Source organism: Danio rerio, chromosome 18, assembly GCF_049306965.1.
Source record: "Danio rerio strain Tuebingen ecotype United States chromosome 18, GRCz12tu, whole genome shotgun sequence".
In the NCBI taxonomy this organism is placed as follows: domain Eukaryota; kingdom Metazoa; phylum Chordata; class Actinopteri; order Cypriniformes; family Danionidae; genus Danio; species Danio rerio.
This window is the reverse complement of record NC_133193.1, coordinates 48,596,035-48,612,957: the sequence shown is the minus strand read 5'-3', so window position 1 is coordinate 48,612,957 and position 16,923 is coordinate 48,596,035. Positions and strand designations below refer to the sequence as shown.

At 35.9% G+C, this 16,923-nt stretch overlaps 1 protein-coding gene across 24 annotated transcripts in view; it reads left to right on the top strand.

Annotated features, from left to right (window-relative positions):
- wt1b (WT1 transcription factor b) overlaps nt 1-16,923 on the top strand; it is a 117,397-nt gene that overhangs the window by 63,419 nt on the left and 37,055 nt on the right. For 6 of the 24 annotated variants that reach the window (XM_073929447.1, XM_073929443.1, XM_073929437.1 and 3 more), the window contains exons 1-4: nt 25-50; nt 521-675; nt 1,157-1,219; nt 14,011-14,128. In XM_073929447.1, the coding sequence (XP_073785548.1) occupies nt 14,062-14,128 (67 nt within the window). In that variant the 5' untranslated portion in view covers nt 25-50; nt 521-675; nt 1,157-1,219; nt 14,011-14,061. Of the gene's footprint in view, nt 1-24; nt 398-520; nt 676-1,156; nt 1,220-14,010; nt 14,129-16,923 lie in introns of those variants that run through there. The other 18 variants (XM_073929448.1, XM_073929444.1, XM_005159243.6 and 15 more) reach the window with 9 other exon arrangements.

Below are 16,923 nucleotides of genomic sequence, written 5' to 3'. Positions count from 1 at the left end.
AGGAGCCACAAAGCTTGTCCCGCTAATGAAACAGCGACGCTTTTGCTCCGGTGAGACCTTGGTGACTTTTGATATTAAAAGTATATTTAGAAATATAAAACAAGTGAGCTTCTTGGAGTTATTTGTCTGAGTTTAAGCGAACATAGCTACTATATTTCTCAATTCATTTAACAGACGCTTTTATCCAAAACCACTGACAAATGCAGGACGTCACCTGTTTAAAATAAGTGATTTTTTCTGGGATATTTTCATAGTGTTTTGGAGTTTTTACCTCAAAACTTCAGCAGATTTTGAAAAAATAATGTTTATGGATGTATTCAGTTCATACTTTGAATCTATTAGCTCAGCGTGTGCCCTATTATTATTTATAAAGAGAGAAAATATTGACATTTTTAAGGTAAAGTCTTCCATTTATTTAACTTCACATGGTCTTAAAATGTCTTCGAAAACTCTTTTAATTTATATTCATAAAATCTGCAAAAACACTGTATGAAAAGTTGTTATAATTGTTTTTGTGCAGGTGGCACGGCGGCTCAGTGGTTAGCATTGTTGCCTCATAGCAAAAAGGTTGCTGGTTTGAGTCCTGGCTGGTTCAGTTGGCATTTTCGTGTGGAGTTTGCATGTTCTCCTCCGAGGGCTGCGGTTTCCCTCACAGTCCAAAGACATGCGCTATAGGTGAATTAAATAAAATAATTTGTCAGTAGTGTATGAGGGTGTGTGTGAATAAGTGTGTATAGGTATTTCCCAGTACTGAGTTGTGTCCCAGTACTGATCCAGCTCAGATTGCACTGTACCAGGTCTGCATCCAGAACCCTCTGCAATTTTCGGCCACCGAAATTTAATCAGCTGAAAATGTTATGCTATTTTATGGACTCTCTTATCGTTGTGGATTCAGTTATCGTTGGGATACTCTGTTAAATCTGGAAGCATTAACAACTTATATTGAAACATATATCGTTATCGTTCTATATGGAAAACAATTATTGAGATTGTATTTCTTTGCTGTTTTCTGTGTTTAATACATTAAAAATAATGAAAATGATCATGAGTTGTCAAAAAGCAATCTTTAGATTGAAAATATCTTGGTCATTTATGAACCTTCAAAGTTTGCTGTTTTCTGTGTTTAATGCATTATTTACATTATTTTAACCTTCAGGCACACACTAGGCTTGTCCAGAAGTACAGATGGGAAAAAGCTGGCATAGTATTCAGTCGTAAGGTATGTAAACGCTTAAGTACTCTGCATTCAGCAGTTCATTCTGGGTTTAAAGTTTATGAGTCACATCATTCATCCTGCCCTAAACAAGACCCATCTCAGTGTCTGAGTAATTCTTCCACCATCCGGTTATCAATCTTGCAATTAAAAGATTAAAGCCAACCTGACATTGGACGCATAAAACAACAAGGGTAATAGTCTTTTGAAAGTTAGATGGTAGTATTACATTTCGAGCGCCAGTATGGGACCACCTTGACAGTTTCTTGTATTCCTATAGGGGATTTACAGTATGCGTGTCCCTCAGGTCAAGGCAATCTCGTTGTCCAATCCTTGGATATTTCTTCCAGGACTTTATTATATGTTTTAAGTGCAGTGTAGGTTTCCTTTTTGTTGTTGTGTCACATTCGTTTATGTTTTCCTCTCTACCTTACATTCAGTAAATGACTTTTGCTGCTTCTTTAAACTAGATATCTAAAATCAGTTGGAACAACACAATTCTTAAGCTTTTTTTGGGGTGGGAAAACTATTTTTTATGTTTAATCCACTTAAAGAGCCCCTATTATGCATTATTTAAGATGATATTTTGGTTTTGGGGGTCTCTAACAACAGGCTGATATGCATGCAAGGTCAAAAAACACTTTCATTGTCTTATAATATGCATTTATTTTTACATAATTACCCCAACGCCTTCCGAATGAATAATTTAGCGATTCATTTTTTTCCCAAACCCCTCCTTTGTGTCAGGTTAATCTGCTGTGATTGGTCCGATGACCCAGTCTGTTGTGATTGGTCGACTAGGTTCAAAGCAAGACCGAGAGAAATGCCCATCACGGCTATGTAGTGTGTGAGCCCAATGCAGAAATGCAATAAAGCAATGCAGTTAAACACCAGCATATGCTTTTTTATTTTTTATTTTTTAGGGGTTTTCACATTTATTGATAGGACAGTGGAAATATAGAGACAGGAAAGTGTGGGGAGCAGAGATAGGGGAAGGATCAGCAAAGGAACTCGAGACGGGAATTGAACTCAGGTCGCTGCGAGCACCTTTGAGCTATGTGTCGATGCACTAACCACTAGGCTATTGGCACCGACATGCTCTATTCTTAATAAAAGTTATAACAGTGCCACACATTCAGTATCAATCCACACAGTGGCAAAAGTTAAACTGTTTTGAAAATTGACTGCACCACGCATGTAGTAACAGCTGATGGTGGCCATAGCAAATGCAAATAGCAGAGGATCGCGAGTTTAGAAACACATTTATATTTGTAAAGGAATTGGTAAAGCACATAGTTTTGGACGTGATATGTGAACAGCCCCATACAGATTTAACCTGAGAAATGCAGGACAAGCACTGATCTATAATAGATAAGTGATTACAAGATGTGTGGAGCGATTACAACACACTATTAAATACATATTTTGCAAACTACACAAAGCGAGGCAACAATTTTAATTACATCTGCATGTTATGATCCGGAGTAAATAGAAACTGGTCCATATGAACTGTAATAGTAACTGACAAAGTCCAATACATGATAGTCTCTGCTGCTCCTTCAATTGCAAATGGGAGACAAATCCTGTGTTGCTGCATAGGTTATTGTATAACAAATCTAAAAAATGACAGGAGCAAACACAGCACATGGTTGGCTATACTGTGGTGGTGTTGTTGTGAAAATAAAATTTAACCCTTTATTCCTTGCAGCCGAATGTCCATCTGTCAGTGATCGTCATCTTTGCTAGTGTCTGAAGGGAAAGTGTGTTCAGAGTTTACCAGATCTGACACTACATATTTGGTGATGTACCATATCGATGTCGATGCTTTCACGCAAAAGATCCAAACCCAACACGGTTCATTTTTTAGACTGTAAGTCAACTATTTCTAAGTTTTAAACACTTTCAGATTTAAACCTCAGCTGGATGTTTTTTTTATTCACTTAGTGCTGTGTTATAGTCATTTTCAAAAACCCATAATAGGGGCTCTTTAAATTAGTAAAAATGGTTAAGTTAACATAATTGATTTGTATTGGAAAAACATGAAGGAATTGTGTGGAACCCAGCATTTTTTACAGTATATAGTAAAGCTGTCTGAATGAACAAATACAGAAGAAATACTAGTGATATTTAACATCATGCTAAAAATTATATTTATTTTGCCTGCATGGCATTTTAATTAAGAAAACAGCCTTTCTCAGAGACTTTGTATCACTGATAAGTTATGTATGTCCTCAGGGTATTAGGGGCTTTTCAGAATTATTCAATGATGTGTCTGAAATCTGTAAAAAGTTTCATTCTGATGATGCTGAGTGTGTGGTTGGCTGTTCACCGTGACTCACAGGGAGCAGAGAGGTTGTGGAAATGTTGAGGGATCAAATACCACTGCGCATTTAATACTACAAATCATTTTATTGCATTTTCATTTTGAACATCGCAAACTGAAACATGCATTTAACACAGAAATGCTGGGTTGTTTCAACCCAAATTTGAGCCAAAATGAACAAACCCAATTACTGAGGTAAATGTTTATTTCAAAAATTGTCTCAAAATTAAGCATATTAGCTCTGTTTGTTCGTATTTGACACAAATTTGGCATAAAACTGCCCCCCAAAAAATTTTTTTTTTAGTTTCGAAAACAATGAAATTTTGTATTTGTACACTCGTGCTGACTTTTAGCATTCATTCATTCATTCATTCATTTTCTTGTTGGCTTAGTCCCTTTATTAACTTATCCAGCACATTTTTACGCAGCGGATGCCTTTCCAGCTGCAACCCATCTTTGGGAAACATCCACACACTCATTCATACACACACTCATACACTACGGACAATTTAGCCTACCCAATTCACCTGTACCGCATGTCTTTGGACTGTGGGGGAAACCAGAGCATCCGGAGGAAACCCACGCGAACGCAGGGAGAACATTTATATTTACATTTAGTCATTTAGCAGACGCTTTTATCCGAAGCGACTTACAAATGAGGACAAGGAAGCAATTTACACAACTAAGAGCAACAATGAATAAGTGCTGAAGGCAAGTTTCAGGTCTGTAAAGTCTAAGAAGGAAAGTATTAGTAGTATTAGTATTAGTATTTTTTTTTTTTTTTTTTTTGGTACAGTTAGTGTGATATTCAGAGAGGCAATTGCAGATTAGGAAGTGAAGTGGAGACTAAATAGTTGAGTTTTTAGTCATTTCTTGAAAATAGCGAGTGACTCTGCTGTTCTGATGCAGTTAGGGAGTTCATTCCACCAACTGGGAAGATTGAGCATGAGCGTGAGCGAAAGTGATTTCTTCCCTCTTTGGGATGGAACCACGAGGCGACGTTCATTCACAGAACGCAAGTTTCTGGAGGGCACATAAATCTGCAGAAGTGAGAGCAGATAAGAAGGAGCAAGGCCAGAAGTCACTTTGTAGGCAAACATCAGAGCTTTGAATTTGATGCGAGCAGCAACTGGCAGCCAGTGCAAACGGACTAGCAGCGGAGTGACATGTGCTCGTTTAGGTTCATTGAAGACCACTCGTGCTGCTGCGTTCTGGAGCAGTTGAAGAGGCTTGATAGAGTTAGCTCTAACATGCAAACTCCACACAGAAACGGCAACTGAGCAGAGGATCGAACCAGCTACCCTGCAACCTTCTTGGTGTGAGGCGACAGCACTACCTACTGCGCCACTGCTTCGCCCTGACGTTTTGCATGTTTTTAAAATAAGGTAGTTATGATATAAAAACAGGCTCTACCACTAAACCCTTATGGATTTCAAAACAGAAATGGGATCATACTAATTTATAAAAATTGATCTCCAGTTTGCCACAACCTAAAATAGTTACGAACTGCATTAAAGTGTTGTATGAGGAGTTTTACAGTATTATTTTATTTAATGTTAGTATTAAATTTTGACAATTTCTTTGGCTCTACAGTTAAGGCTAATTCAAACAATATATGCAGACAGACACTAATCAGTGCCGACAGTGACAAGATAACAGTATGAACCTTCTCAGAATTTTTAAGATCCCCCAAATTCAGATTGAGCATGTTGAAAACATGCATGGACAAATGGCAACAGATGTTGACAGGTTCAAGAGACTGGCTCTGTTCCACTACAATTTTAGCCATGCACTCCTGAACATCCCTTGATTTATTCCCCACTGCCATTGTAAAGTGCGTTCCACTTCATCAAGTGAATGAGGGAAGCTTACATGGACATACGCTCGATCCCTCAATTTTGATTTTGATTCATATGTCCACTCCAGCACCTTCGCCAACCTGATTTCACCAAGTAGTACATGCTTCTGGATTAACATCTATGTTGATGCTGGAACAAGATTCCAATCAGCCAATTGGAATTAAGGGTTATGTTCAGAGTTTATGTTAAATTTAAGCTTACGGGTTTATGCAAACATTAAGTTTATTGTTATCCAATAATTATTTCTCTGATTCTGGAAATAATTTACAGTTATGGTTGGGTTTAGGAGTAGGGAATAGGCATGGATTACATTTTCGTGCAAAAAATGATATTCCAGGATTAACATGGATGTTAATCGAGGATCGCATCATACTTGACAAAATAATGTCGTGCCTAGGGCTGCACGGTGGCGCAGTGGGTAGCATGTTCACAGCAAGAAGGTTGCGGGTTCGAGCCTCAGCTGGGTCAGTTGGTGTTTCTGTGTGGAGTTTGCATGTTCTCCCCGTGTTGGTGTGGGTTTCCTCAAGTCCAAAAAAGTCCAAAAACATAGGTGAATTGGTTAAGCTAAATTGTCCATAGTGTAAGTGTGTGTATGAATGTGTATGGATGTTTCCCAGTGATGCAGAGGGCATCCGCTGCTTAAAACATATGCTGGATAAGTTGGCGGTTCATTCCACTGTGGTGATCCCAGATTAATAAAGGCGAAAAGAAATAATAATAAATAAGCCAAAAAGAAAATGAATGAATGAATGTCGTGCTCAGCACCTATTTGTCCTAGAATACAAGGTGGTTGTGACATCAAAACAGTGTATTTCCCAAGTGCTCAAGTGTTTAAGCCATTCCATTTAAACCCATTCAGATGTTCCGCCAGTAGTGGACACTTATGTAATGTAATCAATGATGCACATCAGAGGGAACGAGACGGAGGGAATTTAGCGAGAGAAGGACATTATAAAGTGGACTGGAATGCAGTCACTGATGCGACAGCTTCATCACCAACTACAGAATTAAAAGGGATAGTTTGATGGATCCAAAAATGGACATTTCATTCTTCTGTTGAATACAAAACAATATATTTAGAAAAATGTTGGGAAAAAGCAGCATTTTTTTCCAGCATTCGTCAGTAAATCTTCTTTTGTGTTCATTTAAATTAATGTAATTTAATAAAAATAATAAATAGCAAGAATTTCAAGGCTAAATTTTTATTTTTGGGTGAACTTTTAAATTATTTTAAAGACATTTTTAATTTAAGCACATCACTGCTAAGTAATGTATTTTATTAATGGATTGTTTTCCAAATGGAAAATGCTTGGGTTGTTTGATAATATATCATATCTTTCAAAACTTTATCTATCATGTTTATGATCTGCCCCTCATCCTTCAATATTACAGATCGATTTATCAGATGATTTGTCATAAGAGAAATAATAACAAAAGGATTTTCTTTATCAATCGACAATCGACAATCAATAATTCATTTAGTATAAATACAAGTTTTAGTAATAATAACTTAAATTTATATAATAAAGAGAACGATAAAATAACGTTATTAACCGTTTAACTGTAAAAGTTTCTGTTCAGAACGATTAAAGTTGATCTTGTTTTCGTTTTTCGTTTCCGTTCCTTGAACCGGTTCAGAGCCCTGGTTGCTACAATGATTGATCAGGGATTGATCAGTTGTACCTAATGAAATAGGCAGTGGGTGTATTTATAATAAAAACACTATTGTTTTTTCTACTAGTTTGATCTAATTCCTTTACAATAAATATCTGTTTGTAAATATTTCTGCACATTCAGCATACAGAACATCATCATTCATGCAGACAGACAGATGTTCAACACCACAGAGCTTTGCACTTGTGAAAAAGCAAAAAGCATCAGTCAACGATCTGTTCAGTCTAGTGGGAAACGTACCCCAGATTGACAGACCAATAAAAAGACTGCTATATTTCTGGCTCTCTTAGATGATTTCTTCCTGTGTTATGAAAAATAAGTTTCTGTTCAGTGTGACAAACACAAAATAGACAGTCCAGACTTCAGGTTCCCACAGTCTGTGTTACCGCCTTGCTCACCTCCCTGTATCAGCACCGTTCTCCTCTATCAGCAAGGTCAATGACCTCATCAGAAAACGCCACGCCTGAACACACACACACACACACACACACACACACACACACACACACACACACACACACACACACACACACACACACACACACACACACACACACACACACACTCATGTGCTCACACACACACCCCTGGGTCACTTGAATTTTGGTGCACAGAAACAAACGAGGACAGGACAGAAATCTTAAACAAATACTTACTTATAGTTGAGATAGTTCATTCATTCATTTTCTTTTCCGGCTTAGTTTACAGCGGATTGAACCACTAACTCAGGGGTCAGCAAACTTGTTCCTGGAGGGTCGGTGTCTTGCAGATTTTAGCTCCAGCCCTAATCAAACACACCTGAACAAGCTAATCGAGGTCTTACTAGGTATACTTGAAACAATCAGGCAGGTGTGTTGAGGCAAGTTGGAGCTAAACCCTGCAGGGACACCGACCCTCCAGGACCGAGATTGTTGACCCCTGCACTAACTTATCCAGCATATGCTTTACACAGCAACCCAACACTAGGAAATAGTTGTTATAGTGAAATATCAAATAAAACTTAGTATTGTCAATCGATTCAAATGTATAATGTACTTGTTAGGGTTGTCTATGGCAGCAGTTTACAATCTTGGCTGCTTATATCACATTAAATATGACATAAGCTCATACATACTCGAAACTCAAGTCATTTGTGCTCTAATTTCTTGAGTTTTAGGAGCATAAACGGACTCTCTAGGCTCCACCAGTGAGTTGTTATTCTGTAATTCTTCTTATGTGTATATGACTAACATAACGCTGCTAGTTAAGGGAATGGAGTGAAATGTGCAAGTGTGTCTTGCTGGAAATATGTGAGTCACCAGACTCGTCCATCCATATTGAAGAAGTAACAGCTCTGACCTTTCTGTCATTGAGACATTGCACTGAAATGTCAAAACAGGACTTCTGATAGAGAGAAAAAAAAAGTATTGGACTACTGCTCCTAAATCAAACTTTAACAACAAATTTGCTTTGGTTGGACTGTATAAATTATTGGTTGACTTATGACTATTTAAGATAAGGGATTAAACCTGTTGCTTTTAAAACTATTAATTGACTATACTTACAAAAAGTAAGTTAAATCCTTGCCTTAAAATATTTAATCAATTAACTATGTGCATAATTATAAAGTGAAGTTAAATGAACTTTTAACAGTTACAAATTGCAATAGGTATACTCTCTTTCTTAAGCAAAGTCAACCAAAGGCAACAGGTTTACTTGCTTTTTTAAATAAAGTAAATAATCACTTTTTTCACAGTGTAGTTGTTTTCTTTAGAGCTTTTAATTTACAATTGAAATTATCAACTGCAAAAATTATAATTTGCAATGGATGTTTTACAACAATATAATATTATAATGATCAAAAATATGATTAAATGATAATTCCTTTAAAATGTTTTAATTTATTCATTCATTTTCTTTTTGGCTTGGTCCCTTTAATAATCTGGGATTGCCACAGCGGAATGAACCGCCAACTTATCCAGCATATGTTTTACGCAGCGGATGCCCTTCCAGCTGCAACCCATCACTGGGAAAAATCCATGCACTCTTATTTACACACATACACTACAGACAATTTAGCCTACCCAATTCACTCAAACCAGTGGTTCTCAAACTGTGGTGCGTGTACCATTAGTGGTATGCTAGCTTCCTTCTAGTGGTACGCGGAGGAATGAAAAATGTCAAGTACATGCTACATATATTTCAAAATTTATAAAAAAATGATATGAATATGCCATGTATGACATATAGCCCATATTTCTGAGGTAATATTCTGTCATGTTTTTTTAACTGTGCAGAGCTGTAGCTACTGTATTTGTGGTGGTATTTGTAGAGACATTTTTTTTCTGAGGTGGTACTTAATGAAAAAAGTTTGAGAACTACTGACCTATACCACGTTTTTGGACTTGTGGGGGAAACTGAAGCACCTGAAGGACACCCAAGCCAACACGGGGAGAACATGCATACTCCACATAGAAACATCAACTGACACAGCCAAGGCTCGAACCAGCGACCTTTTTGCTGTGAGACAAAAGTGTTACCCACAGTTTTTCTCTGAGCAAGTTTCTGCTAAAACTCATTTTAAAATACAAAAATACAGTATTTTATTGTGATACATTTCTGTCTGCTTTACTTTGTAGCTTATTTTGATACATGTAAAATTGAGGTATTTTATTTTAAATATACACTTCAATGTATATTTGCCCATCCCTGTATACACACAGTTTCAAAATAAAGTAAAATTCATTCATTCTTCATTCATTCATTTTCTTTTCTGCTTTATTAATCTGGGGTTGCCGCAGTGGAATGAACCACCAACTTATCCAGCATATGTTTTACGCAGTGACTGCCCTTCCAGCCACAATCCATCACTGGGGAACACCCATACACACTCATTCACACACATACACTACGGTCCATTTTAGCATATTCAATTCCCCTAAAGCGCATGTGTTTGGACTGTGGGGGAAACCGGAGAACCAAGAGGAAACATGCAAACACGGGGAACATGCAAACTACACACAGAAATGCCAACTGACCCAGCCAAGGCTCAAACCAGTGACCTTCTTGCTGTTAGGCGACAGCGCTACCCTCTGCGCCACCGCATCGGCAGTAAAATTCATAGAAAACCACAATATGTTCTGGCAGAAAATTTGAATTAAGTAAAATTTTAATTTAAAGTGTGGATTATTTCCTGTAACCTTAAAACTAAACTCAACATGTATAATCCACAAAACAACAGTAAACAAATAATTACAGAAACATCCTTTATATTAACACTTTGCATTTATTAAAATGAATGAATGGGTATTATAATAAAAAATAAATCTTAGTTTGAAATGGAATCCATTAAAATTAATTAATAAATATAAACCTGATTATCAGCTCATTCAGTACAATAATGCTTCCATACATGGCTAGCAAATAGTATTTTTTGGCAAATATATAATGCATTAAGTTTGACATCTTTTATTAAAACTGTCTTAAATGCGTAGAATATTTATATGCAATTAATATATTAATCTCCCCGTGTTGGCGTGGGTTTCCTCCGGGTGCTCCGGTTTTTCCCACAGTCCAAAGACATGTGCTATAGTGATTTGAAAGAACTAAATTGGCCGTAGTCTATATGTGTTTATGTGAGAGTGTTTAAATGTTTCCCAGTAGTGGGTTGCAGCTGGAAGGGCATCAGCAGTGTAAAACATAAGATAGCGGCTTATTCATGATGGTAAAAGTGTTTGCATTCGCATTCACTGTTTCCAAATAATCTATTTGGAATGAACAATGATGCAATCACGGAGTGAGGGATGATTTTCTCACAGAATGCCTCATACTGTCTGTGTGTGTGTGTGTGTGTGTGTGTGTGTGTGTGTGTGTGTGTGATTGGGTGTGTGTGTGATTGGGTGTGTGTAGCGGTGAAGATGTTCATGTTCATTTACTGTAACTCAGCTGATCGGTGACCTTTTAGCCACTGTAGACTGACTCACATGCACCTGTTATAACAAACACAGACAACAGTCCTTCAGCAAAAATCAAAGATGAACCCCTGATAAAACATGACAAAAACCACAACATGAAACAGGCGCTTCACACTCCACTAACCCCATGAAGCTGAAGATATACAGCTGAAGTCAAAATTATTTGCCCTCCTTTGAGTTTTTTTTTTTCTTTTTTGAAGTATTTCCCAAATGATGTTTAACAGAGCAAGACATTTTCCACAGTATTTCCGATAATATTTTTACTTCTGGAGAAAGCCTTATTTGTCTTATTTCGGCTAGAATGAAAACATTTTTTAATTTTATTTAAAACCATTTTAAGGTCAATAATATTAGCCCCTTTAAAGGCAACTGTGATGAAAATCATCTTTTGTAAGCTGTTTAGACAGAACTGTGTGTAGGTATAGTGTGTTCACAGTCATATTGGAGTTGATAGAAACACAACAAGTCTCTTTTTTTTATTTCCTGACGTTAAAATAGGTTCTAAATCCCAGTGATTTTGAGGCCCGCCTCGACGTGATGTAGGAGTGCAGCTTTCCCCCCGTACCAAATTAATTGACAGGTGCTATGTCTCTATAATAACATGTACACACATGTCTACAGAACATTTTTTTGCAAAGAAACTGGGATTAAAACATATGTTACAACTCTCTGTGATCATCTCCAACTTAATAATTAATTTTATAAGTTTAAAACGTTTTTCAAACAGAGCATGTTTGTAATAAAGAGAGTAAAATCAGTGTGTAGTTTTTAACTGAAATAAGCACAGCCACATGGTGTCAGTAAACGCGCATATATTTTGTGTGTGTACTGCAAATTGCATTTGTGTGAGACTCATCATTTCAGAAAGGCTTGAATAAACTCCAATACAAATACATGGAGTAAACTTACTTGGAATTTTTGACCATATGTCAGCCTAATCCGAGGCTGTCTATATCACTGATGGCTGTTTATCTGACGTAACACAGGAGAAGCGCACACACATGCCAGAGCCACCTAGTCCTCAAGCAGTGGTGGAAAGAGTACTGAAAACTCATACTCAAGTAAAAGCACCACTTGCCTAAAAATGTAGTGTGAGTAGAGTAACAGTATCTGTTGCAAATATTACTCAAACTATGAGTAAAATGTAGCCCTTTCAAAAGTATTCAAGAGTAGCGAGTAGTGAGTATTAAAAGCTGATGCATTTACATGTAATGTGTGCATGTGTGTAAACGTAACATTCTGTAGTGCATCTAGTTATTGCCCAGCAGGCACACAACGTCATAAGACGTCAATATTAGGTTCGATTTAGCTTGTGATGTCAGGTGACCAAAATTCAATCTAGTCAGAGTCTAAGGACATTGTTATTTTGATTTCAAATAACATCATCAAATGACGTTAATATTTGGTTGATTTTAGGTTGCTAGAAAGTGACCAAAATCCAACGTCGAGCCAACATCTTAAACCAATGTCAATATTGAAGTTAAATACTGACATTTATTCATCAGGAATGGCAACCAAAATCCAATATCTGACAGGCGTCGTAAGGATAACATCCAAAAAAACGTCAAGCTGTAACATCATTAGACGTTGATATTTGGTTGATTTTAGGTTGGATGTTGGACATTGACGTCGGCCTGACGTTGAGTTCTGACGTCAACCCGATTTTCATCCCCAAACAAAATGTAACGTCCCTATGATGTTAGGGTACAACGTCGATCTGACTTCATATTGATGTCCTGTGCCTGCTGGGTGTTTAAGACCATTTCGGTCATCATACAGTAAACATCTGTCATCTTCTCATCAGTGACATGCATCTAATCAGTCTCTGGTTCATTGCATGTAAAGATTTTGGACATCTTCTTAAACACTTTTAATGCTTCCAAACAGTTTGCTGCGATTATAAATGTCTTGAGGTAGTTCATTATGATGTGATTTACCTCTATGTGTAATTTGATTAGACATTAATCACAGGACTGATTTTTCAAATCCCTATAGACAAGAAATAATAAAGTAGTGACTGCAGGTGGAAGGAAAGTAGCGGAGTACAAGTACTGATACTGCACTAAAAATCTACTCAAGAGAAAGTAAAAGTGCACATTTTTAAAACTACTAAGTAAATTACAATTCCTGAGAAAAACTACTCAATTACAGTAATTTAAGCATTTGTAATTAGTTAGTTAATCAATTAGTAATTTGTAATACACCACTGTCCTCAAGACAGTAAAATGGGCAGATTCTAAATTACATAATAAATAATCTGATGGGTTTCCCAGAGATGGGTTGCGGCTGGAAGGGCATCTGCTGCGTAAAAACTTGCTAGATAAGTTGCCGGTTCATTCCGCTGTGACGACCCCGGATTAATAAAGGGACTAAGCCGACAAGAAAATGAATGAATGAATAATCTGATGGATATTTTGAACTGAAACTTTACAGACACATACTGGAGACACCAAAGTCTTATCTTACACCTTGGAAAAGAATAGGTGCCCTTTAAGAAATTTTTTTTTCAATTGGCGACAGAACAAACCTTCAGTCATTCTTCAGTCGTCCGAATTACCATAAATTAGGCCTAATTAATCTAGTAAAGCCTTTAAACATCATTTTAAGCTGAATACTAGTATTCAGAATACTGAAATACTGCATATTTCAGAATACAGAATACTGAAAAATATCTAGTCAAATATTATGTGCTGTCATCATGACAAAGATAAAATAAATCAGTTATTCGAAATGAGTTATTAAAAGTATTATGATTAGAAATTAGTTGAAAAAATATCTTCTTTCCATTAAACAAAAATTGGGGGAAATAATATGCAGGGGGCTAATAATTCAGAGGGCTATGACTCTGACTTCAACGCTATATATGGTTGTTCCACCTTTTGAAGTTGTTGACTTAAAACTGCATGGTTTTGTTTTGGACACGATGCAGATAAATAGAGATGTATTCATGAGGATAATGGCGTGGGTGATTTGTGTTTCTGTTTTTAGGAGCCGCCTATCTGTTGCTGTGGTGACTGTACTGTGATTTTTATCTTCAGTATGAGAAGATGTAATGTCTCTGCTCTGATAGACCCTGGATTATCTCACTCGTCCCGTAAATCTTCAGGTCAGCTCAAAGCACACTTTCTGAAACGGACTCTTGTGCATGTTTAAAATCACTCACTGAGAAGAACCACTTAGTCATTGATATACATTTGGTGAGAAATGTCTCCATAAGCCTTCGCGGATGTGAGAATTAGTTTTGTTCTTTGCATTTGCGCCAAAGTAGGAAAGCTTTATGGTTTTTGTTGATGTGCTGATCTGATTTGTCAGCGTTTTCTCAACAATTGCTTTGCCAGAATGTTTTGTTTTTGAAGTTCTGGATGGTTTCTAGGTGGTTGATTGTGGCCCATTTCTGAAAAGTCTATATCCATATAAAAGTCTTATCTCTCTTTTACTCTAGATACACTGTATGCACCTCTTTTTAGTGTTTATTGGTTGTTGCAAAATCTGATCAATTAAAAAATGTAATTGTACAATCATATAGACGTAGACAAACATTGTTGTCAGTTGAATTAAGTTTGGTACTTCAATACCTTGATTGCAGTGTACACTACACAAATCATATATTCATACTAAAATGACTTCTGAATTATTTCAGTTTCAGTCAACTAAATCTAGAGTAAAAATTTAGTTGACTAAAATATATTTGGTTTAATTTAAGTGTAATTTTCAATGGAAGATGATTTAATCGCATCCCGCAACTACTGTGGTTCAGTTACTTTTCAAATGTTTGTTTGTGTGTGTTTGTGTGTGTGTTTGTGTGTGTGTTTGTGTGTGTGAGTGAGTGAGTGAGTGAGTGAGTGAGTGTGTGTGTGTGTGTGTGTGTGTGTGTGTGTGCGCGTCATGCATCACACACCAAGATTAGTTCTGATTAAATATTTTCCAAAAAACATCCCTCAATCATGTTCTCATCTTGTTTTTATTAGTCAACAAAAAGGTCAGTATATAGTTGTCGTCATCATCACTTAATTTTTATTTAGTTTTGTCGGTAAAAACTTGTTTGTCATGAAAATTATGGCAAATTTTTTTTGTCAACAAAATTAACACTGATATTAATATACAGTTGAAGTCCCCCTGAATCATTAGCCCCTTATTTATTTTTTTCCCCAATTTTTGTTTAACAAAGAGAAGATTTTTTTTAGCACATTTCTAAACATGATAGTTTTAATAACTTATCTCTAATAACTGATTTATTTTATCTTTGCCATGATAACTAAATAATATTTGAGTAGATAATTTTCAAGACACTTCTATACAGCTTAAAGTGACATTTAAAGGCTTAACTAGGTTCATTGGATAAACTACGCAGGTTAGGGTAATTAGGCAAGTTATTGTCCAATGATGGCTTGTTCTGTAGAGTATCGAAAAAAATATATAGCTTAAAGGGGCTGATAATTTTGACCTTTAAATGTCTTTTAAAAAATTTAAAACTGCTTTTATTCTAGCCAAAATAAAACAAGTTTTTCCAGAAGAAAAAATATTATCGGACATATTGTGAAAATTTCCTTGCTATCATTTTGGAAATATAAAAAAATAAATAAATTAAAAAAATCGAAGGGGGGCGAATAATTCTGACTTAAACTGTATATTAGTCATAGCCATACAAGACTACAGCTATACAACAATATACAAAAATACTATACAACAATATATATTTTCTGCAGTTGCTGACATGTCAAAAAAATAATAATAATAAAGTGCAGCTTCATACTGTAAAAACATGTGGATTCAAACTGGTAAGATTTTTATTCATCTTTGATACATGAATACATTTTTCAGTTTTGGGGTTCAATCCATCAAAACTGTGATGTTTCTTAAAAGTATTCCATAAATTAATCAACAAGACTTCTGAAGAGACACACTCTATATGATTTTATTACTAGATATACAGCGGGGAAAATAAGTATTGAACATGTCATGTTTTTTTTTCCTGGGAATAATATTTCTAAAGGAGCTTTTGACATGGAATTGAACCAGATTTTATTAGAAACCCAAACAATAAAAACATAAAAATAAAACAAAACAAAAATACATGAAAAATTAGTTCTGTGTAAGAACAATGTAACGACACAAGGAGAAAGTGCTGAACTACTGAAATGTGTTTAATACTTTATATGAAAGACTTTTTTGATTGACGGCAGCTTAAAGACGTCTCTCATGTGGAGAATGAAACCACAGGTCACAGACTTCAACAGAGTGTCAAAATCTTGATGCTTCTGTCGGTCGCGTCTATCAAATCTGATCTTTATTTTGTATTCTCCATTGGATTCAAGTCAGGTGATTGGCTGGGCCATTCTACAGCTCGATTTTGTAACTGTAACATTTAAAAATAAGTTTTCAGTCACAGTTATCAAGAACTGTTTACTAATTTATTATGAAATGACTGCATTTCGGTCAGTTTTAAAAAATAGGATTGCATAATGTTAAGAATGACTACACTTTAATGTTAAAACGAGGAACGTTTTTTTGGTAGTTGTTTAATGATCATTTATAATGTAGTATTTCTTTTATTTGCTGTTGAACACAAATTGCTTTTTATCATGCTATGACTGAATACATATTAAAATACACATATGTCATCTCCATCCTCATCGGTGGCCATACAAAAGACTGTGTTTTATTTTTTAAAAAATCAGGCTGTATTTTGGGCATTTAAATGCGAAAAGTCCACATGTACATTACTATTTAAATGCAAAATGTATGTGGGGAGAGTTTACGGTAGTCAGTTTACTGATAATTGTGTCATTGTTTAACCCCGCAATTGTGTATGCACAGCATTTAGACTTCATTAAAATTAAATAAATCAATAAATCACACTCAAAACTTACAATAAAATACTATCAGTGCATTTATTGCACT